Genomic DNA, 25,740 nt, shown 5'->3' on the forward strand with positions numbered 1-25,740 from the left:
TTTGCATGAAATTGATTGATAAATATCCTGAAAATTTGCCTTTGCATCGAACTGTAATCATTCATTTTAAGTTTAAGTTATTAAAATTAAAAGATGATCTATGCATCGTTCATACGAAAAATAATTCACATATTATGGTACACATTTTTCATTACCTTTACTCAATTTAAAATAGGAAGCAGTTTAATATGAAAGCCTAAATAGTAAGCGATAAGATAGTAGTATTGTATGTGTTATAACACTGGCTCACTCAGCATTTACACTGAAGCTCAACGATAAAAATTCTTAAAACAAAACTTCGTTAAACTTAACTACTTCCAGTAAAGTCCTACAACTAAATATAATCTCTTAATATGATAAGTGTTATTTATTTCAGAACCACAATCGACATCATTTTAACCGTAACATATTATCGAATTAAAAAAAAACGAGAAATAATAATAATTACCCAAATTACAGCGAAAAATTAATATTATATTATTAATAACCGCATATTAATTTAATCTTTCTTTCTAATAAAATGCATTGCGTGTTCACCAATTAACGCTTAATTATTATTCTCGATATAAATTTTAATCCTATAATGATTAATTAAATAACACTTATAATTTATTGTATTTAAAAATATTATTCAAATTAAAAGAATTAAGAATAATTATAATAAATGTCGTTCCAAATTTAAATTAATAGCATAATAAGTTATTCATAACAGATAGATAAAATTAATTTAACGACCAATATTTCTTAAAATAGCCTACTTGAATGAAGTATCATATTATGTTTTAATCTGTGATCGATATTTGTAAGTAATCCCAAGAGAGACAGAAATAAATAACTTGGATATTTGATTGAACTGATGCGTTATCTGTGGTCTAACTCTCAAATCATGACTATGACATTATTCATTCGCAAAAAAATTGGCGGGTTTGAATGGTGAAGTCTTGTTTTTTCGAAACTTTAAAATTAAAATGTAAGCGTTAATAGAATAGTGGTAAGTGGAATAGTGTTGTATTACAAAATATTTTTTTATGTAAGTAGACATACAGACAAATGACTTGATGATAAGTGATCACCAACAATCACAGATATTGATCTGTGATTGTTGGTGTCTCTCCTTAATTTCTCCTTAAAAAATATTAACCATTCCTTACATCGCAAATGCGCCACCGACCTCGAGGACTAAGTTTTTATGTCCCTTGTGCCTGTAGTTACAGTCGGTCAACCTTTAAACTAACACATATAACATCACAACAATACAAAGTATTGCTGCTTGGCGGTAGGATATATTATGCATGAGTAAAGCCCATTACACAATGAAAAAAAATATACTAGGAGATACCTGTTACGTGCTGCTGTTAGTTTTACGACAGGGCATTTTAAAAAATGCCCTGCGATTGGCTGGCTATAAGGAAAAAGAAACAATTTTTTTTCTTATTTCTTATTTATTATTCCTTATTTGCTGCCATCGCTGGATTCCGCTATTCCTTATTTCTTGTTCCTTATTTCTTATTCCTTATCTCTTAAATCTTATTTTTTTTCAATGTGTAATGGGCTTTATGGATATCCAAATAAAGTAAATATTAAACAAGAACTGTCTGTAGCGTTTGTCTGTAATATCGCAAAAAATGCGTACTACAGAATTAATGGGTTATCGTAAAATCTGCGAACTCAAAGGCGTACCAAGTCACGAACACATGTTGTATTATAACAATTACTGTGTATTTATTTTGTGGAAGAAGAAGATTTAGAAGAGAATAAGGATATGTCACGTTTAGTATCGAAAGGATCTATGTATTTGTATGGTATTGCCATTTGCTAAATAATAAAACTAGCGGCAAGATGCGATGGCCGTTTCGACACATTAAAAAAGTGATGTGAATGTAAATTTATTATCGATATAATATACATATTCAAATCTTTGTTTTTTTGCAAGTAATTTAATTCAAGTTTTTGTTGCAAGTAGTATCTGATTAAAAAGGTTTAATTGAATTGAGTTCATTTGAATTGAATTATATAATGGCAGCACGCGAGGCCATAATTACATGACTACCTAGCCTATTAACAAATTATCAAGAATCTGTTCCCATAACTGATTAAAATAAAATATGAACTTTTAAGTTAAATCAGCCAGGATGAGACATAGATATATTTTTATTATTTAGGTGTCGTAAGTTTGTATCACAAATCTTTATTACTTATGTGTCTGGTACAATTGTTCAGATAAGGCTTATTTTGTAACCTCAAATCTACTATAATAATATATTGTTTGTATGCAATAAAGTTCATAAATAAAAAGATAATACATGAAAATGTCATCTTGAAAAAAGTCCTACGATATTAATATTTCAAAACAATCGACTAAAGTACGACACAACTAGATGTAGCATCGGCAAAATTCGTAAAACCGATCACATCCGAATTAAGTACGCTATTACAAATTATCAACATCTATTTCTTATGTGAATATGTTCTTAACATGGACGTAATAACTTGTAATATCATATGACCTAATATATTCTTCAATTTGATACGTCGATTTACGTGCACTTGTTGTTTCCGGTTGAACTGACGCGAGAATTTATAGCGAAAAATAGCGTCGAATGGCGCTCTATTGGTTGGATGAATCGGCAGTAATCGGTTTTATTGAATATGCTACATCTAAGTTGTGTCGTAGTATAAAGCGCTTGCAATTTTTGTCTATAGATAAATAAGGTTTTATCTATCTTTAAGAACAAGTCCTGTGAACATAACTCTTCGCCGATAAAACATTCCATTTAAAAACACTCGTATCTTTCTATTTACTGTTTCACATTCTCGATCGCCTCGGTGTAATTTTTCTATTCGAGCTTCGGTTTATTGCATTTTTCTCGGGTCAAATACCTTATTACCATAAAGTAATATACAGCGACTTTGTTTATTGTTACTGCGATTCGAAATGTTTTCATACATGACTTTAGTATTTTCAACATTAATTCGATTGATTGATTGAGATCTACGGCTACATACCGATTTTCGATGTATCAAATCAAATCAAATCAAAATAAACTTTATTCAAGTAGGCTTTTACAAACACTTTTGAATCGTCATTTTACAATTGAGTGAAGCTACCACCGGCTCGGAAAGTAGATTCTACCGAGAAGAACCGGCAAGAAACTCAGTAGTTACTCTTTTTTAACATTATTTAAATTAATATAAAGTAAATTGTCTGTTAAATGATGTATAAATTGTTAAAAACTCTGTTGTACTAGTAAATATAATTCTAACCATTTCATTTAACATTGAAAATGACGAACTTCCATACAAAGAATCACCTCCAAGTTTGCCCTGTTAGGGGTTCGATTGCCAAAAATACATATCAAGTGTCGCTAACCGTAAATAGAAGCCAAAATACCGTTTCCCATAATTCTAACCTTTGCAAATGAACTCGCATCCAACCATTAATCCTCTTAGTAATTAATTTTCAAAAAACTTCAACATTTGCCATTCACTCATTAACATAAGTCTACATATTAATTTCCATATTCAGAAATAACAAATTTGCATATAATCTTTTATATCCCATTTAGAAGGTTTCTAAAGGTGGTTTTCTATAAGGAATTCCTGTGCAAATTATTAATTAAACCCATCAGGCCTAAGTTGTGCATAGTATGTTAATAAAATAAAGTAACAGCCTTGTAAATTTCCCACTGCTGGGCTAAGGCCTCCTCTCCCATTTAGGGAGAGGGTTTGGAACATATTCCACCACGCTGTTCCAATGCGGGTTGGTGGAATGCATATGTGTCAGAATTTCAATGAAATTAGACACATGCAGGTTTCCTTACGATGTTTTCCTTACAGCTAAGCACGAGATTACAAACACGAATTAAGCACATAGATATATATAGTGGTGCTTGCCTGGGTTTAAACCCGAAATCATCGGTTAAGATGCACGCGTTCTAACCACTGGGCCATCTCGGCTCGGTTGTGTATTAGATATTAGTCAAAGTTGATTGTAGACTTATGAAATAGATTGTTTTATATCTAGATATTGTCAAAACTAGTCAAAAGTGTTAAACCTTTATCAATGCAAAAAATTGCGATTTATATCTCAATACGAATATTATTGTAAAATTTCTAGCCATCTCAGTCTTAGAAGAACCTTGTGTCGATGAAAACACTAGCTAATTTATACTTTAACCTAAAATACAACAATATAGAATATTAATTAAATATTTGATGAACAATTATGAAATTATTGCAATTATGTAGTTGCAATTGGCTCTAATTGCATAATTGCTATCAATCTATGAAGATTACGTGATTATATCGATGATTTATCAAATGGGTATCCCATCCCAAGATAGACCAATTGATAAATAATAGAACCCTTGGGTGTGTTGTATTTAATCAAAAATCACTGGTTCAAATCCAGTCATGCACAACGTAAGTGTATATTTTATATTAGGAAATCTACAAATGACCCACTGGTACTAAGCTAAAAGTTCGTCTGCACTTAAAAGAGTACTTTTACTTTTATTACAGATAATATTATAATTCTTATCAAATAATACTACGGATAGCGTTACAAATTCAAACGAATACAAGAGCGTAGATAATAATTTTACACGTATAATAAGAAACAGAAATTGCGACACGGTTTACGAGTACCGTTGTAAATGCTATCAGTACAAATAAAATAAACAGCGGGGCCGTCGCTGTTGACTTATACTAAAACGGATTTTTTTTATTTCATTCATACGAAGAAAATAAATAAAGGGTACGGTTTACTATATTTTTGCCGTACTTCCGAAAAGCCCATGCCATTACCCTTATCAATTTCTTCGACTGATCTCAATTTAGCTATACATATGTATTTCGGCGCCGATAACGAATGATTCACGAGCAAATATTCATGTTTTCAAGTTCATTACGTGATTAGATGTCATGCACCTAACAAATAACTTTATTACAATGTGCTTTTTATATATAATACATATTTTATTAATTATGTTAATTGAATTTTTTTATAAAAGGTTACGAAATAAGATGTTAGGCCGGAAATTCCAGTTGTGGATTGTTATATGAAAAAAAAAAAAACAGTTTAGATACACAAAACATTCGATTTTCGAAAACAGGTTAGATACACAAAACATTCATTTGATTTCTTAACTAACATAATAATAGCGAAAACTTTTTTATGGTATACACATTCTGTGAATAAACAAACATGGAAAGGGATTTCCACCGCCCATCGACATCAGCGACACGATGGTTCCACAGAGTGGTTGAGCAAGGCAGAAAATGTCTTAAAAATCGCGCTGTTGTGGATTTTCTAACATCAAGCTGGTGCGGCTGAAACTAGGAATTTTGACGAGATGTCCGAAGGTGAAATTCAACAGCTGGGATTAATCCAAACAATTCCTTTGAACATTCTTCGAGTAAAAATCGGTAGACATATGCCTCTTTTATTAATTCATCCCTCGAAATTGTGATATGGGGTCTGACATTTTGTCTATTGGTTAGGAAGAATTTTATAAATTTAGCACGGGTTCAGCAGCTTCAGCTAATTTCAAAATAAAGAATTATGTTGAAAAAAATCAAAAGAGTATTAAATTGTGCAGATGGGTGGAGTATGTACTAACCAGCTTTAAACAAGCCAGTCTAAATTCCTGACTACGCCGTTGCCGAAAAGAGAGTTTTAATTTCATTTACATTACGAGTATAATCGTTCCAAACTACATTTTTTCTTTATTTAAAATAGGTAAGTAAACTCGCTATTATAGCTTCTGTCCAATGGGACTATATGTAATCTTTACCATTCCTTACATCGTCATTGACACCCCCTCCCCTTCACCTGGAGACTTCATGTCTTTCATGTATTTAGTTACACCAGCTTATTCACCGTTTAAACAGAACCAAACAGCAACAACAACGACAGCCTGTAATTTTTCTACTGCTGGGCTATGGTCCCCTCTCTCATTGAGGAGAAGATTAGGATGCACTCGTTCTAACTATTGGGACATTTCAGCTTACGGATGTTTTTCGCGAAATCCTAACAATGAAAACCAAGGTTCTCTAGATGAAGTAGACTTAAGTATCTACAGTACCTGACTGTGATATCTCAGTGAGCATGTTGTTTAATATGTTATATATAAGTAAAGTAAAAGTAAAGTAACAGCCTGTAAATTTCCCACTGCTGAGATAAGGCCTCCTCTTCCATTAAGGAGAGGGTTTGGAACATATTCCACCACGCTGTTCCAATGCGGGTTGGTGGAATGCACATGTGGCAGAATTTCGATGAAATAAGACACATGCAGGTTTCCTCACGACGTTTTCCTTCACCGCCGAGCACGAGATGAATTATAAATACAAATTAAGCACATATAAATGGCGGTGCTTGCCTGGGTTTGAACCCGCAATCATCGGTTAAGATGCACGCGTTCTAGCCACTGGGCCATCTCAGCTCGTTATGTTATATATATTGTTTGTTTATTCTCACTTTTATGTTAACGGTTAGGAAGTTTTGAACGGAAACTCGCACAAATACACGTAGCAAATAGAAGCACCTCCGAAATGTATTACAACTAATTACACCGAAATAAGGAAATAGTGTTTCGTTTTATACCAACGAGAGGCTTCTACGAATTCATTGGGTCATTTCGGATAATTATTTCGTATATCGTATAATGTAATTATGTAATTACGTTACAATTTTATTTTTGTTAAATGAAACAAAAGTTTCTACGAAAGCTTTGCTTAATTATTAAACTCTTAATTAAATATAATAAAACATATTGTTAGTATATAAATGAACATATCCCTGTGTTTTAACTTTGTTGGATACGTTTATGAAAATGTATTAAATTTAGGAGTTTTTTATTAAATAATAAATGGCGTTTTTGTTGACCTTAATGACACAAAATTATATAAAACAAAAATATGATCGTACTATTGGTAACATTTTTGTTACTAAAATGATTTATTCCCAAATGTATGTATGTATGTATTTTTTTGCATACATTTGGGAATAAATGCTAAACCGTAAATTTTAAGAATGCACAGAATTTACTATAAAATATTCATTGCTACATATCGTCTTTAAGTAAAAGACAAAGGGTATTTTCCTTTAAGATAGAGATAACTAGGCGAACTTCTTTGAGAGCTCTGAGTATATTACTCAGCATTACTTCAATATACACGTGGCAGATTTCCTCCATCATGCAATGCAATGAATAACAATATTCCATTAAGATTCACGTGTTCTAGCTGCCATACAGGCTCTCACTGCAGTAATTAAGTATATTATACATGTAGCATATCAATGTACGTTACGACTCATGTATTTTCATTTAAATAAAGCTTATATCACTATTTTTTTATTATAATAATAATAACAACATCAACAACAACAACAGCCTGTCAACTTCCCATTGCTGCGCTATAGCCTCCTCTCCCTTTGAGGAGAAGATTTGGAGCATACTCTTCCAATGCGGGTTGGTGGAATACACATGTGGCAGAATTTTTAAAAAATTAGGCATATATAGGTTTCCTCACGGTGTCTTCTGTCAATGCCGTGGTCGAGATAAATTAAAAACACAAATTAAGCACATGAACTTTCATTGGTGCTCGCCTGGTTACAACCCGCAATCACCGGTTAAGATTATTAGATTATCAAAATTATTAATTATAATACTGATTAATATAATGTCATAGCCTTTTATAGTAACTATTTGTATGGTTTTAGGTACAAACGTCAAGAGATATATGCAAGGAATGTCGAAGGGGTTACCTGAGCTACACTGATACGTGTGTGGAAGTATTCAAACTGGGGCCGAAGAAATTGAGGCCTTATACGGAAATCGTGAGGTAAGTTTTTGTTTTTTTTAATGGATTTTATATCATATTCATATACTAGCTGTGCCCGCGACCTTGTACGCATTTGAATTTAACAACAAGAAATATTATTGTAGCTTAAGTAACTCCCTCTTATATCAGTTATCTGCCAGTAAAAGTCCCGTCAAAATCGGTCCAGCCGTTCCAGAGATTAGGCGGAACAAACAGACAGACGGACGGACCGACAAAAATTGTAAAAAATGTTATTTTGGTATACGTACCGTGTATAAATACATTTGCATTGAGTAAAAAAGGGCTATTTTAATATTACAGACAGACACTAAAATTTTATTATATGTATAGATGTACAACTATGTATCTATTTCGATTCAAAATTCAAAAATTCTTTATCAAATCAAGAATTTTTTTGCTAATATCTGATTGGAATTCAAAACATGAACGTTTCAGGCCTCGATCTTGAGTCGAACTAGGGTTGCGTCAAAATTCTATATACATCAATTGCACGGTTAGTAGAGTAGAGTACTTCATATATGAAAAGCCCAGTGCATAAAGCACATACGTATCAAAGGTAAAGCGTAAGGTAAAGTTAAAATAGTTTTCACAATTAAACTGACTCAGCATTTATTAAGATCCCAAATGTACGACAAATAATGATTACAAGCGTATTCTTGAATACATAGAGAAGTGGAAATACGTTTTATCTTCTTTGTAAATGCTTTCGTCGTGGAATATTTATGGAAAAATAAGGTTCTACGCCTCATCTAAGTCTTACCTATATCATTACACTGCATAAATCGTTCGTAAAATTTTCATCAGTACGGATAATAATGAGCTGTGAAAAACAAATGTTTGTTTTTTGTCATAAATTAAATATAATAAAAAAATATTTGAATTAAACTTCTTTTATAAAATATGTTATTGTTTATAAATTAGCAGACAAAAACAATGAAAGTACATTTAACAGTGAATAAACTTTACATTAATTAAATAAATAAATACTAATTTGCTCATTTAACGTAAAGCTATTAATTAATGCGAAAGATAAGTTAATCAAATAAAATCATGATCTGTTTAAATAATATCGTCTGTTTTTGTTGACTCTACAACAAAATTCGACTAAGATCATAAAAGTATCACGTCAAGATTTGTTTAAAGTTTAGTGATTCATTTAAAACGATAAACAGTTTTAAGGTTGTCTCAAGTAGAATTAAAAAGGTTTAATATAGAAATATTTCCCTTGTGCCCTTCAATTTTCATATTATTATCTAACAATGAAGTAATAGATAGCCGCCATAACGGACCGCCACAACACATTCCAATATCAATAGCAACCCATAAAAGAGCTTTCGAACCCTACTCAGGCTTTCTTAACGCTAACCTAAATCAGAGTCGATCGAACATATCATCACACCAACAAAAACATTTTTTTATCTGTCGAACATTTTTGGATAAAATATATTGAACTACTTCATGATCAACAAAATCCACGATGAATACTGTCACACTGTTAAATATCACCGATAATTAAAAAATAACAACACACACGTAACACTTCAGTTATTGTAAATTTCGTTTCGTTACAATAAAATGTTATTAAAATATACGGAAGCAATTTTCGTAATAATTAAAAGATTGCAAGTTATTGTATTCAAAACAAAGTGTTTTTAATTATTCTTTTTCGTTAATTAGCTTCGTTTATTTGTCGATAAAGTTATTATTCCCTTGTCTCTTCATCAGCATAAATCACTTTTTGATTAATGTTGTTGCTGAGGGCAATGATCGGACGCTGAAGCATAATTTATATTGAAACTGTAAACAGTTTATGAAATAACAACAAGGACTGATACACCTTGAATAAATATCGTAGTTATATTAAATTAAGTTAAGAAATATTTTTATTTAATTTAGATTAGGCATACAGATAATAATATTCTAATATAATATACTTAAAAGTATTCTAACCTCTCATAAAGCGTGTACAACAGATATGACGTCACTGAAATTTGACTCAAAAGTGACTCTTGTCGTGCCCAAAGATGTTTCAATAAAGATGTAATCTTTATGCGCCTTTGATATTGTTTATGTAGCAAACTCAACTTACCATTTGAATATTGTTATACAAAAGAGTTATTTATCTCTAGTGTTTATCTCTCTCTTCTGACAGAAATTATCTTTTTTTATATGAAATTGACATGATATATAGAATTTTTTTCTTATAATTAACCGTTTAAGTTAATAGTTAAATGGAAGATATTATATTTATTGTTCACCAAAAATCGTTTCGTACTGCATAATACAAAGGAGCCAATACATAAATGGGAGATTATTATTACCAAAATTCGTTTTGTACTGCTCTCTCTATAAATTCTACCGTCTCTCAAATGGGCCGTAAGAAATATTAATCATTTCTTAAAACACTATTGCTTGCAATGAGTGCTAAGATGTTAAGTTCCTTGTACCTGCAGTTGTACTTCAAACGTCAACAACCATATTTAGTGTTACACTTTATCGGAATAATTACTGATGAATAGGTAATAGCTACCTATACGGGCTTTCACAGAACCCCAACCAAGTATATACCAAGTAATCGACGACTAGGCAAGGCAAGCTACATAGTCATATGCACTTACCTTGGCTGATCATTAACCCATTGTAAATAATCATATTTATCGTATCAATTATAATCGTCTGGATTATTATTGTATCGTTTTTGAGATAACATCTACTGGTAGTAGTTTTCACTTTTGTTGTGCACTATAAGTACAAGTACAGTTAAGATTAAAGAAGTAAACAAAAAAATCATATTACGATGTAGCTAAAATACATATAAATTTAAAATTTTATTAAATATTAAAAAACTGAAGATTTATTAATGATTTACTTAGATGTGCAGACCTGTTTGGGTTGGTACCACCATTGGATCAGATATTATACCGCCAAACAGCAGTGCCGAGTATTGTTATATTTGAAGGTTGATGTCGGTGTAACTACAAGCACAAGGAACATAACTTCCTAGTTCTCAAGGTTAATGTGGTAAATGGTAAATATTTCTTACAGGAAATGCTAGGCCATTGGTGACCACTTACCATAAGTTGTTCCGTTTTGCTTGTCCGCCAGCCTACATAAAATAATTAAATAATAATATTCATGTTCATTCAAATTAATGTAGTATGGCTCTTTACCCGTATTACAACTTTGCGAATATTATTTACAACAATTAAAAAGTAAAACTATTCGCCTGATTCGGATCTGTTAACTTTTATATTTTATTTTTGAATATAAAATTTCTGTGTTTACGAGATAATTTTCTCCCTAGGTTGTCTGATGTACGCCTTAATGGTTCACAAGGAGCCTTAAATTTTTAGGCTTCACAGCTTTAACATGTTTTTCTCCGCCGTCGTCTATAGCAATATTATAAATGTGAAAATCACTCTGTCAATCTGTCTTTTGCTCTTTCCGGCAAAACCAATGAACCCAATTTGATAAAACAGTATATAAACAAGTTTGACCAAGAAGAAATAAATAAAAACAATGTATTATTTGCTTTACTTCCAACGACTAACACCTGAAACGCGAGCTACAACTGTTAAATGTAGATTGATTGATTTATTTGTAAGGTATAACATCTACATGAAACATTAAGATTAAAGTTTCAAACGACTATGACTTTCATCGTATCCTACTTCTTTAATATTCCCACTGTTGACATTAAGGTATAAATATTTATGCCATGTTAAATATTCACCTTACCTGTTTACAGGCACTTCGTTGATTACGCAATGGCGGGAGTATGCCTCGGAGGTACGAGCGTGTACGTGATTTTCATTGCCTCTTCTTTGAAAAATGTAAGTAAACCTCTCCTGAAATTCAAATTAAATGTTAAAGTATTTACTGATACAAACAGATTATTTTTATTGCTGTTTATCGGGATGAAAGGCTGACTGAGACTGTATTATTACCGGAACAAAGGGTGTAACATATGAGAAATCTCAAGGTTAACCTAACAAAGAAATGAAAGACTTATCCAGACTTAATGGAATCTAAAACAAATATAAAATCAAATGAGCGCGTAAGAAGTCGGCAAATTCAATAAAATCTATTACTGCTGATGTACACAACCAATAGAAATAGCTCCCTATCGCGCCATTCGACGCTGTTCGTCACTATAGATTCTCGTATCAGTTCAATCCGAAAAAAAACTAGTGCATGTAAATCGACCTGTCAAATTGGCGAATAAGTCATATGATAGTTCAAGTTATTACGTTTGGGTAAAGATCATATTCACATAAGAAATAAATATTGATAATTTGGGATTACAAAATTCGTAAAACTGATTACTGCCGGTTTACACAACCAATAGGAATAGCACTATATCGCGCCAATTGACGTTATTTGTCGCTATAGATTCTCGCGTCAGTTCAACCCGAGAAAGCAAGTGCATTTAAATCGACGTGTCAAATTGTCGTATGTATTAGGTCATATGATATTACAAGTTATTACGTTTGTGTAAAGATCATATTCACATAATAAATGAATATTGATAATTTGGCATAGCATATTTAATTCGGATGTTATCGGTTTTATGAATTTTGCCGATGCTTCATCTAAGTTATGTAGTACTATAACCCTATTAAATGTTCTTAAGAATATTGATTTTATAAATCTTGTAAACAACCTCAGTAAGATTTTAATGCTTAATATCCGAACTATTGGAAAAGTGGTATCGTATTCCTATAAATAAATATTTTTGATGATTACTGAGATGATACATCTAAGTTGTGTCGTACTATACTTAATATTAAAGATACGAAGTAAAATGGCGTGACAGTTCAACTTAAATGCGTAAACAATATCGATTCAAAACAATAAAACCTTGCTATTGGAAACTGAATTGCTTTAGTGTGCTATACGTACTGATAAATGATGTTTTTGATAAATTTAATTTATTAACATTTGCTTCTCGGGCTCAATTAGTAACACAGTTCTAGTTTAGTAATAGTTATCTGAAGCCACTTATATTATTAAGTTCGCTGTTTTTTTTTAAACATAAATTAGGCATGTTAATAAACGTGATGTACATGTCAAACCCATTGTTTCTCTTGCGAAAACTATTTTAAAATAATACAGCAGATAAAATATAAAAATTAATCGCTAAGATAATACGTCTTATAGCCTAATTAAAGAGTATATTTTTGTTATATTCATTGAGTACACACTACTGGATTGCACTACTTATTCCAAAGTAATACACGCGAAGTGGCAAGCAGCAAAGCGATGTAACCATTCTCTCTGTAGCCTAAGCTGCTACTAATCACAAACATATGTAGGTTTAACTTGCATGAAACAAGAAACAAACCATATCACTAAAACTATTATATAAATTGAAACATTTAATCAATTTATAGCAATATGAACTTAGTATTGCATAAAGACATTATATCTATCAAATTATTGTTTTGATTTCATATTATCATTAATATTTTATTTGAAATGAAATTAAAGGGTAGAAATTTTACGTTAGTAATTCAATAACCTACATTTTTTGTAATGAAACAAATACAAGCTAATAACAAAAAAATATGTATTGTTTTAATGAAAACGTATACTTTGATTAAATTAAATACTCGTATACGAGACTCGGTAATTCCATAAAAGTTATTAAAAATTAATTTTAAAGATTAGTATTAAATTTAAATGTACAAAGGTCAAATTTAAATGTACTTTTTTCGGTGGAATATATCTTAAAGAATAAATCTTTCTTAACATCACGTGATGTTTGTCGCAAGCTAATATACGTATATTTCTTTAACGTCATTCAAAAAGTTTTATATAAGAAACAACTAAAGGTGAAGTGAAGTAAAATAAGGATTAGTAAATAATAAACTATTACAGCTTAAGGGTCGAGATGAGATAACTAACACGTTATACACAGCAAACGATAAAGACAGGATTGTTGTTGATGAAACTTAAACTTATTTTGGTATTCACAAACGATATCTGTATCAAGTAGCAAATAATCCTTAGCTACTAAACTAACGTTGTATGTTCTACATCTCTCCGATTCATCCCCAAATAAAAGCTAGATGCACGTTTTGCTTCAAAGCTGAATATAATTAATAAATCTACTCCAGCTATGTCAACACTTGAAGCAATTTGAGCAAGTATGTACATATATATGCTTTAGATTTCAAGTTTAATTGATATATCATTGAAAGAAATATGTAAATAGAGCGTACTTAGAGTCATTATAGTATTTTAAGAAAATTCTGATACAGACTTTTGTAAGATTTTCTTCATCTCAAAATGAAATCGTTTGTTCAAATATAAAAAAAACATATATAAAGTCATATTCTGTAACAAAAGATTCAAGCAATATACCTACTTTGATTGATTGATTTTTAATTACTATATTGACTACAAAAATTAAAAATGATGACGTTCTAGCATTTTTAAGGTTATAATATTTGATTCTAAACAGATCAGATAATAGAATTCGTGTAAGCGAATCGAAGTTCGCGGACTCAAAACGAAATAAGTGCCACTGAATTTTCACGTACTGTCATGTCAATTATATTGTCTCTTATTTAATAAAGCAGTTGAGCATTGTTAGAAAAATTGTACATATTGTACGAGATTCTGCCACAAGACCAGTTAATTTTGTTTACACGAACAGCGTGCTAAAAACACGTCACAACTCCTCTCCTTAAGAAGGGTAGACTTATTACAGAGCGTATTTAAAATAGGTACACACCAAAAATCTTAGGAAATATACTGTTCCTGCAAGTCTTAACCTGCAACAATAAATATGCTTAATGTTTATGAAAAATCAATACTCAGTTTATGAGGAGACATAAAAAAAAAAGTATAACAAACAACGAGCACATCAATCAATTATTCATATTCCGAAAGGTTGAATGTAAACGTGAGGGTAGAGTACGGAAAAGCCATTATAGGTGCTCAGTGTCTGGTTTATTTTTTATAGGAAGTAAAATATTCACAAAACTGGATGGTTCTCGTTGGAACAAATTGCTGACAACCGAAAAGTAGAAACTTGGTATATATGTTTCTTTTAGAGACGCAAGCCTTAACTGAAATGGCCCAATAAATATAAGGACCGCAGCGTGTCAGCTTACACGGTTTTCTCTTTCTTAATGAAGCGGGAAAATAGTGTCTCGCGAAAACCAGAACAATTCTAAATACATTTCCAAATCGTTGTGAATATTTTTGGTAAAAGACAAGATTGGGATAAGAGGTCTGACATTTATGGACAGTTATTTTTTTTTTGTAACTGAAGTCAGGTCATATGCGTATTGATAAAAAGAGCCATTTATTTTATATCTACATTATATGTTTGTTTGTTTTAATAATTAATGAATAGATTAATTACTAATTTTATTTAATGGCTTATTTATTTTTAAGAGTGGGTCACCCCGAATGGAGTTGTAAGTGTCATGGCAACGCCGTTATCATTTGACAAGCGTCTCGAATGCGATTTTGACTTGCAAAGTTTTTTTTTCGCTTGCGTTAGCTTTGGTTAACACACGTGTTTAGAGATTATCAGTGTTTACGTTTAGTTTTGTAGTATATTTTATTGTTAATAGTGTTTTAGTTGGTAGTTGGGTTAAGTGGTGTTACTAATATATTTAAATTTCGTGAGTATTTATCTTATATCAATATTTTTTAGTTTGTAAGTTTTATAATGGAGGTGGATACTCCGCCTGAACCCCCTGATCCAGGTGGCTCAGTACAAACCGATACCGATACTCTTTCTCCTTCCTCTATTCCGGTTTCTCGAAAACGCCAAGTTAATGAATCGATTAATTCCGATTCGAATGCTAAAAAAACTATAATCCATCCAAATTCTGCAAATCCTTCGATACAGACCATCTACACTCACCCATCCTTCTCTGAAGGCCCAAAAATTTATTCTGACGATGACAAGGGTCCTTTCATCGTACAAGTGTCCCGGGAAGTCTCTGACCCAGCCTCAGGAACTACTATCCGAGCAATTAAATTTGGACAATTTCTGCACACTCATAAAATTAAAGGGATTATTAATGATGGTGTTAAAAACATAGGTCGTAATAAAATTTCTGTTGAATTTTCAACAGCCCAAGCGGCAAACTCATTCCTGGCAAATCCTATTGTTGAAATGTGCAAGTACAAAGCTACTGTACCGACTTTTAATGTAACCAGAATGGGTTTGATTAAGGGTATCCCCGTGGACTGGACGATGGAAGAACTTGCTATGTCACTTGAACTTCCCACTGGATGTGGTGAAGTAATGAAAATAAGAAGGCTAAACAGAAAAACAATTAATGACAGTGTAACAACATGGGTTCCTACCCAATCTGTCGTTATTACTTTTAGAGGGCAAATACTTCCTTCAAAAGTTTTTTCCTACCATACATCCCTTCCAGTAGAGACTTACAAACTTCCGACCATCCAATGCCTTAATTGCTGTCGTTATGGTCATATTAAAACACAGTGCAGATCTCAACCTAGGTGTTATAAGTGTGCCAAATCCCACACAGGTGAGTCTTGTAGTGTAAGTAAGGATAACGCCACTTGCTTACACTGCTCTGGTAACCATTATACAACAGACAAGGACTGTCCTGAGTTTTCCCGTCAACAGTCAATTAAAATAGTTATGTCTCAGGATAACATATCATATATTGAAGCATCCTCTCGGTTCCCTCCTGTTCGTAGATCCTATGCAGAGATTGCAAAGGAGATGTTTACCCCTCCCTCATATTCTCCAAATATCCAAAATAAACCTATCCCTTCAACTAATAGGTCCTATCAGAAGACTGTTATCAGTACTCCTCGCCCAAGATCACCTCTTAGTAAGGGGTATGATAAGCAGGCCCACCAGTCGATCATTAGTAATTGTCCCTCTTCTGCTCCTAACGGTTGTGCTCTCAACCAAAACACTCCTAATCCTCTTAATAGCAATCCTAACTTCTTAGAAATGCTAACAAAAATACTTCTTAGTATTATTTCAACATGTAACGACATCCCCTTACCGTCCAACGTTGCTCAAGACTTATGTCAATTATTCTCAATCCTTCACAATGGCCCTAATCAGCTTCCTTCAATGGAACTGCAAGAGCGTCCGTCCTAAAAAACATGAACTCCTCTCACTGATTAACCTCCATAAACCTATCATTATTGCCGTCTCTGAAACATGGTTGATCCCTGGATCCCGATTCCGGGTCCCAGGCTTCTCCTGTTTGAGGGATGACAGAAATGATGGTTATGCAGGGAGTGCCATTTTTATACGGCACTCCCTCCCCTTTTCCCAAATTCCCTTATCCCTTCCCAGCCAGCATATTAATGCTGTTGCTGTCAGAGCCCTTAACATCTCTTTTCTTTCCCTGTACATTCCTCATCCTAATCCAGCTTTAATTCCTGATATTTCTGCCATCATTTCCTGTCTTCCTAGTCCTATCCTTGTAATGGGTGATTTCAACGCCCATCACACCTCCTGGGGTTCACATTTCTGTGACCCATTTGCTCTCTTGTTGATGGACATATTTGATGATGCAAACCTCTGCATCCTCAATGATGGCTCACCGACTCGTAGAGTATACCCTAACCAAAACCCAAAATCCGCTGTAGACTTATCCTTATCCTCTCCAGTCCTTGCCTCACAAATATCCTGGAACATCCTCTCCTCCACTTTTGGTAGTGACCACTTTCCTATTCTCCTTTCTTTAAATCACCGATCCATTCCCCATATCAATCCAAATCCCTTATTAAAATATAAGCTAATGAATGTTAACTGGTCTGCATATGCTGAGTCTGTTGATTCCATGATCGACAACCTCTTTGTTTCACAAGACTATGGAGATGTAATTCTTTGCTACGATCTTTTCCTTAATGGCATTTTTTCTGCAGCGGATCTTCATTTTCCCAAAAAAAACATCTCAAAAACTCATTTGCTTTCCACCCCTTGGTGGGATGAGGAATGCAAGCGATTATCTGAACAGAGACTAGAGGCTGAAGTATCATACACATTGTGTATGTCTATGGATAATTTTTGTAGGTACCAGAGAATCGACGCAAAATTCAAACAGCTCATTTCTAAAAAGAAAAAAGTCAGTTGGATTCATTTTTGTGAATCCCTGAGTCCTCGTTCCCCTTCCTCTGTAGTCTGGTCCCAACTTAAAAAATTCCGCCGTTGCCTTAATTCTGTCAATCTTTCTTCAAATACTCCTTCTGAGTGGCTTAACAATTTCGCTGACAAGCTTGCCCCCCCATTTGTCCCTTATGAGGACAGTTTTCTAAATTCTACGCCAGCATCTACTTTGGATGAAATGGATGCCCCCTTTTCTTTTTCTGAACTTGATTGTGCTTTAAATGGTTTATCTGACTCTACTCCTGGGGAAGATGGCGTTCCTTACTCTTTTATCTCTAAATTGAACGATAAAGCGAAAAATTGTTTTTTAAATATAATTAACTCGGTTTTTATCAAAGGAATCATCCCGCAATCTTGGAAGTCGCAAATTGTTGTCCCTATTCTTAAACCGGGTAAGAACCCTTCAGATTGCAATTCATATAGACCCATAGCTTTATCGTCAACTTTGGCAAAGATCACTGAACATCTTTTGAAGAACCGCCTGGAATGGTTAATGGAAAGCAGAAATATACTTGCTCCCTCTCAATTTGGCTTTCGGAAGGGGTTGAGCACCATTGATAGTCTAAGCATTCTTACAACAGACATTCGAATTGCCTTCGCTAAAGGAGAGTACCTTGTGGGAATCTTTCTTGATATATCTTCTGCATATGATAATGTCCTTCTTCCGTTACTCAGGCAGAAAATGCAACAGCTGAGTATTCCATCGAGGATTGTACATCTCATATGTAATCTGTTAACTTGCAGATCAATAACGGTTAGACACCAACATCTCTCTCTTCCCCCCAGACTTGTCTGGAAAGGTCTTCCTCAAGGCTCAGTTCTCAGTCCTCTGCTTTATAGCATATACACTCATGACCTCGATTTGTCTGTTAACAATTTTTGCAACATACTCCAGTATGCTGATGACACTGTTTTGTACTTTAGATCTAGCTCCATTGAAAATTTAACGTTCCGATTAAACACTGCTTTGCATTACCTATCCCAATGGCTCTCTGACCATGGCTTATCGCTGTCGACAGCCAAAAGTCAAGCAGCGATATTTACTAAAAAGAGATATATACCTTCCTTCAATTTATCTTATGAGGGTCAACGCATCAATTTTGTAGACAAAACAAAATTTCTTGGTATTATTCTCGATCAACGACTGAACGGAATTTCACACTCTGATTATTTAGCCAAGAAATGTGAAAAATCTATTAATGCCCTTAGAGCAGTGTCTGGAGTTTGGTGTGGAGCTCACTCTTATACATTGAAGCTGATCTATAACGCAATAGTTCGTAGTCATTTGGACTATGGACTGTTTGTTCTAGATCCCTTCAATAAATCTGCGTCAGAAAAATTAAACAAAATTCAATATAAATGTTTGCGCATAATCTTGGGTGCGATGAAATCCACCCCTACTAATGCTCTACAGGTTGAGTGTGTTGACCCTCCTCTACATATAAGGAGACAATATTTATGTGACCGCTTTGTCATCAAATTGTTACAGCTATCTTCCCATCCTCTTTTGACCAGGTTAAACAAATTATCCCACCTTTGCAACCCGGACAGTCCGAAATCCTCATTCCTATTAAACAGTTTCCTTAAGTATACCAACCTGCCTCATCCTATTAACACGTTTCCTTCTAATCCTCTTTTTTCCACCTCCTTTAAGGCTCTTTTATTTAATCCTCTTGTAATTACAAACCTCGGTCTTATAAAAGGTTCTTCTGATACTGCTATCCAATTTCAAAGAATCTTTCATCAAAATTGGCCAAATCACCTCCCTATATACACTGATGCCTCTAAACTCTCTCCAATCGGATGCGTTGGTGCATCGTGTTGGATTCCCAAATATAAAATAGCACTACTTTTTAAATGTCCCCCTGAAACTTCGGTATTTTCCGGTGAGGCTATTGCTTTACTGGAAGCTATTAAGTACGCCCAGTCACATAATATTCAACAGTCAATTATTTTATGTGACTCCTTAAGTTGCCTGTTAGCCATTAAGGAAAATCCTTTTCGTAGCAAATTAAGACTTTCCATCGTTTTCAAGATCAGAGAGGCCCTGTTATCCTGTCATCATCAGGGTCTACAAGTTTTGCTCGTCTGGATTCCAAGTCATTCAGGTATTATTGGAAACGAGATGGCTGACTCTTATGCAAAGACTGCTACACAATTTGGTTCATCGGAGCATTTTGTCAATTCTGCTAGAGATTTACTCACTCTTGCGAAAGCTGAAATGGATAAATCCTGGAACTCTTTTTGGATTTCATCAAAATCGGTTAAGGGTAAGTATTATTCGGCGTTACAACCTAAAATTCCGAGGCGTCCATGGTTTTCATTTCACAGGCACGCTGATCGTTGGATCATTTCCACTATCTGTCGTTTACGCCTCGGCCATTCCTGCACACCTGTCCACCTAGCAAAGATAAGAGTTCGTGATCACTCGCTGTGTGAATGTGGCCTAGACGAAGGTTCCGCAACCCACGTCCTGTTCCTTTGTCCTAAACTTATTCATCCCCTTTACGACGTTCTCCCTCCTAAAGTCCCCCGCCCTATAAATGTTGAATGTTTGTTGACGTTTGTGTTTAGTCCATTTTGTTCTTTTCTATGTAAATATATTAAATGTAATAAAATTAAGTTGTGAATAGTCCCATTGAGTGTTATATTTTAGTATATATAGTTTAGAGTACTAACAATTATTTTTATTGTAACATATTATTAACCCTTAATGTTTGTGTTGTTCTAGGTTGAGGATTAACAAGGAAATTACTACTACTATGCTAGTCTTCAAAATTTAATTGAGTTTGTTTCCTCAACTATTCCGATCAATCTCTTTCGTGTCTTCTCCATCCTACGTGACATTGGCGAAATAATCTGTGCCCTGTCGGCACAACTAAAAGCCATTAAACCAAGAATTGAATTGAATTGACTTGCAAACCCATTTCTCTCAGATATTTTTCCAAATGTCGGATCAACCACTAAACCCACCTATTCGGCTTTTTTCTTCTTCCTCTGACATAAATAGAGCATCCCAAGGAATAAGAAATCGTCTCATTACATAGATTAAAAACAAGAGAAAATATTTCGACGTGCAAGAAGAAATACTTCAAACATTGGTTTGAGCAACGTTTCTATAAGATCGTACGATTGGAACTCGCGTGCTTCCCTTCGTATTGGTCCAATGGACGATGTTTGCTTTCTCTCTAGTAAAGTGAAATTGCCATTATTGACTCCGCCACCTGAGCCATTGCATTCATTGCTTCCTGATGAAATAGCAGAATCACGACATTTTCTTGCGAAAATTATAACATGAAATGGATGTTTCCAAATGTTTTTTTTTTTTGGGGTCAGACTTTGACGTAGATCACGTATATTGAAAAGAGTAAAGGTTTATTTTCTTTAACATATAAGATTTAAGAAAAAAAATCTTAAATATTGGGTCTATTATGGTTAGAAAATTTCTAGTTAGACCTCATTTTTTGTCTCGAAAACAAAAAGGGAAACTAATTCAAGCAATGAAAACAGTAATGAAAGAATATTTTTTTTCACTTTGGTCGGAGCGCTTGCCAAGTGATGACTACAGAGACGTGATCAGATCTGCTAAACGAATGCAGTTGGAGTTCACGTACGCTGATTTAACGCTCCAACAATAGATGAAATTGCAATCCTGATTTTTGGTGGCAATTTGGAATAATTTACTTTCTACTTTCACGTCACGAAATTTAGAATTAAAACAAAATACGGACAACACTACACCATCGATATATACAGTTCCAATATTTTATTAGTAATTACTAAGAAGATGTTAAACTTAGTAATTTATTTTGTAAATTACATTAATTTATTACGTCTATAAAAAAATCAATAAATTTTAGTGAAAAGTTTACACGACATTTTTTACTGTTTCGCGTCTGAAGTAATTCATCTATTCGTGTATGATATAAATATCAGGATATTTATACTTAAAAATGAAAATATATTTATGAACCTTTATAATTGTATGACATGTATCTCACAATATAGTCGTGTCGTAGTGTCTAGAAAAAGATTTCATGATTCGCATTTTCTTGAAACGAATGTGACATTGATTACTTTGACAGTATACATTTAGCATTTAATAAACACGTGTAATTTATTTTTAACACAATTACATTTTAAATATTTTAATATGAATGGATTAGTTCTCGCACGCGGCTATGTTCGTAAATAAAGACGGGAATGAAAATCTGCGAATGTTTTAAATCAAATTCTAAAACTTTAAAATATTTATCTTGAACAGAATGTTTACGGTAGATACCAATTGGTCTGTACTTCTGTCATGTAAAGTAGGCCGATTCTGTATGATTACAGGTCGTCCAATATAAATTCTTAAAATTTATTCGTTACTGATCAAATCTTTAAGAATATACTAAAAGAAAATTAGCGGATATATTTAACCAAAATTGATATCCTATTAGGTAATTAACGTTTCGATGTATTTAAGTATTCGTTTCACAAGACCGATTATTTTTATAATTATTTAGAAACTGATATTAATAATTATAGTCAATGATTGCTTGTCTAATAGAAAATTTTAAATTAAACATTACCGCATATTTATTCAATTCATAAACAAAGAATTTTATATAGCAACATGCAATTGACAACAAAAGTCGATAAAGTTTGGATACTTACAAATATCGAATTAAATAAATTGACCGCCATTTGTAACTGTCACTTGCTAATATTAAATAACAATAACACTTTTTTTATTATTATTATACAATTAAACACACTCGATTGATGAACGTTTCATTCAAAGGACGATCGATGACTTGCAAAACGCTGTACGGTAAGTTGGTACGTGTAAAATATCTAATCAATATGTAATACACAGCTCACGTTGTAACATTTTTAACCAAAAGAAAATTTTGTTGATTTAAATGTCTGTATCTCGAATGGGAGATAATAAGCAGTCTTCCCACATTTCAACAACAAACAACAATAACAACAGCGTGTAAATTTCCCACCGCTGGGCTAAGGACTCTTCTCCCTTTGGGGATATGGTTTAAAGCATACTCCACCACACTGTTCCAATGCTGGTTGGTGGCATACACATTTGGCAGAATTTCTATGAAATTAGACACATGCAGGTTTCCTTACAATATTTCCCCTCACCGCCGAGCATGAGATGAATTATAAACACAAATTAAGCACATGAATGTTCAGTGGTGCTTGCCTGGGTTTGAACCCGCAATCATCGGTCTCGGGTCCTACATTTCACAAGATTAAAAATATACGATAAATAATTATGAACAGGAAGAAAATAATATTACCAATAAGACGATTAAAAATCTAGTAAAGTAGGTAAGGACTTTTATTTTTATTAAAATTACATGCAAATGATATTTCATTCTGGGAAACATATCTATAATTACTTTGATAATGATGTTCGCCAATTTATTGGAGACATGCAGTTACAGTCATTAAATTTCTAACATGGTACTTTTCAAAGTGTATACCACGTTATGTAAGAGAATATCGGGATATATTATATTATTGCCATCATGCTTCCAGAAAGGAATTGAATTGAGTAACTTTTATTGAATTTACTGAAGAAACCTAAGTAGCCTAGAAAGAATACTCGGCCGTTTCTTAATGAATTATATCGTTATAATTAATTGGTGGATTGATTTCAAGGTTATTAGCCGTATCTCGCTCATGAAATATCATACAAATTACCTAACAAAATACACTTTTACATATAAATATCACTCATAAATCAATTAAAATAGTATATAAAATAGCAGTATATGGGGTATGTCGGTAAAATTTATTAATAACTCTGGTCAATAATAATTTACCATCGATTAAAATTAAAAACACAACCAATACTAATTATTGTGATTCGGTTTGTATGGTGAGTGACCAATGTAACTACAGGCACGAGGTACATATCTTCTTTTGCCCAACTTTTCTTATTATCCAATGTTAGCAGACCATTAGCGATAATAAATAAAAATTTTAACAAAAAGAAAAACCGACTTCAAACAAAAAAACTATTTTAAAACGAACAAATATGCACTAGAAAGTAATAAAAATAATTGCGTATTCAACATATGTTTTAGTGTCCTACTAAATAAAATGAAATGAAAAATATTAGACTACTTAAAAGTCGATTTATGATTATATAATGTAGTTATAATTATTGCTGTATTTGGAGTCGGTGTGAGCACTAGCTTTCAAACAATAAAAAAATATCAAAAACCGTCGACAAGAATAGTTATGAGGTAACAAACATAAAAAATACAGACGAATTGATAACCTCTTCCTTTTTGAAGTCGGTTGAAAATATCTGAAGAAAGACATCAAAAACATTATTTTCCTCAGCTCGTGATAAACCTGCGATTATCCGCAAATTCATTTCAATGGTCAAATAGTCTTACACGTTGACCCGCGATAAAAGATTCTATTAAGCCTTTTATCATATTATATATAGAATGGGATATTGATAAAATCGTGATTTTTGCTCGAAATAGATACTAACATTAATATTTGACTTCGGAAATAGATATTGGGTATACATTTATAGCTATCAGATAAACAATAATGTACAATAAAATACAATTTGCTGCTGCAACTACATGTATTGTTGTAGTTTAAATTGCACAACACACACACAACGCACATTTAAATTTTACAACAATCTTGTCTGACTTTTGTCCTTATTATTATTATGACTTGAAATCCTAAGAGTTACTGAGGACCTTAATAATTCCTTGATAAACCAACCCGAAAATATTATTTCGAACTCAAACTATTACTTGCTACATTTTTAAGTGTGTTCCTAGTACTTGCAATTCTACATCAGGTGACTAAATTACATTATCATTATTTTTAAGCGCCTTTATTGTATACGTAATCGTCCTATTCGACTAACCATGATTTTATTAACAATAGACAGTGACTTTTTAAGAGACACCGATGAACTCGTTTGAAGCTTTGATAAGTGTTTCACCTACTATACTATCATTGTTTCTTTACATAGTATAAAACAAAGTAGCTTTTTCTTTTTCATTTTGTACGTTTAAATCTTTAAAACTACGCAACATATTTTGATGGGGTTTTTATTAATAGATAGAGTGATTCAAGAGGAAGGATTTTGTATATAATAAATAGACAATATAGTTAAGTAACACTAATAATTTTAAAAGTTTCTAATGTGATGTCGTAAATAAACAAATTCTATAGTTTATTTAGTATGAGCATTGCACCCGTGCGAAGCCGGCGGGTCGCTAGTCATTTCCACAAGTAGCTGTTATGTCTTGCTTTTAGTTTTATTTCAGGAGTTAATTATTTGGAAATGATCAGTTACGTAATAACATTAATGAAGAAATTTCAAATACGACGATCCAAAGAGGCTTTATTCTAAAGTTTACATGTCTTAAGTTAGCACGAATCAAACAGAAATTGTCTCAACGCCAGATCCTAGTTTACCTGTATTCGAAACTGTTTACCACGTCTATGTAAACAACAATTTCCTGGCTGACTAACTCAATGAATGCTCAACCTTACCTGTGTAGGCACTCGCAAATTTGATGTAAAGGTGAACGTAAAGGATTTTGCAAAATTGTGATCTCAAAGGTGTACACCGCAACCACTTGAATTTTACCTTCAAAGTAACGACCAGCGCTAAATATAATGATGTTAGTTCACTGATACTTATGTTTTGTTTTCATGGAATTGGCAAAAACATGTTTGCATGTATGCATACGGAAAATATATTATAAACAATTTAAAGT

General features: G+C 32.9%; 1 protein-coding gene across 2 annotated transcripts in view; it reads left to right on the top strand.

Moving 5' to 3' along the window:
* Window positions 1-25,740, top strand: part of LOC124544287 (proton-coupled amino acid transporter-like protein CG1139) — a 52,257-nt gene that overhangs the window by 13,203 nt on the left and 13,314 nt on the right. For both annotated transcript variants that reach the window (XM_047122763.1, XM_047122764.1), the window contains 2 exons: window positions 7,724-7,845; window positions 11,594-11,678. In XM_047122763.1, the coding sequence (XP_046978719.1) occupies window positions 7,724-7,845; window positions 11,594-11,678 (207 nt within the window). The remainder of the gene's footprint in view (window positions 1-7,723; window positions 7,846-11,593; window positions 11,679-25,740) is intronic.

The sequence above is a fragment of the Vanessa cardui genome, chromosome 4 (genome assembly GCF_905220365.1).
Source record: "Vanessa cardui chromosome 4, ilVanCard2.1, whole genome shotgun sequence".
NCBI classification, from domain to species: Eukaryota; Metazoa; Arthropoda; class Insecta; order Lepidoptera; family Nymphalidae; genus Vanessa; species Vanessa cardui.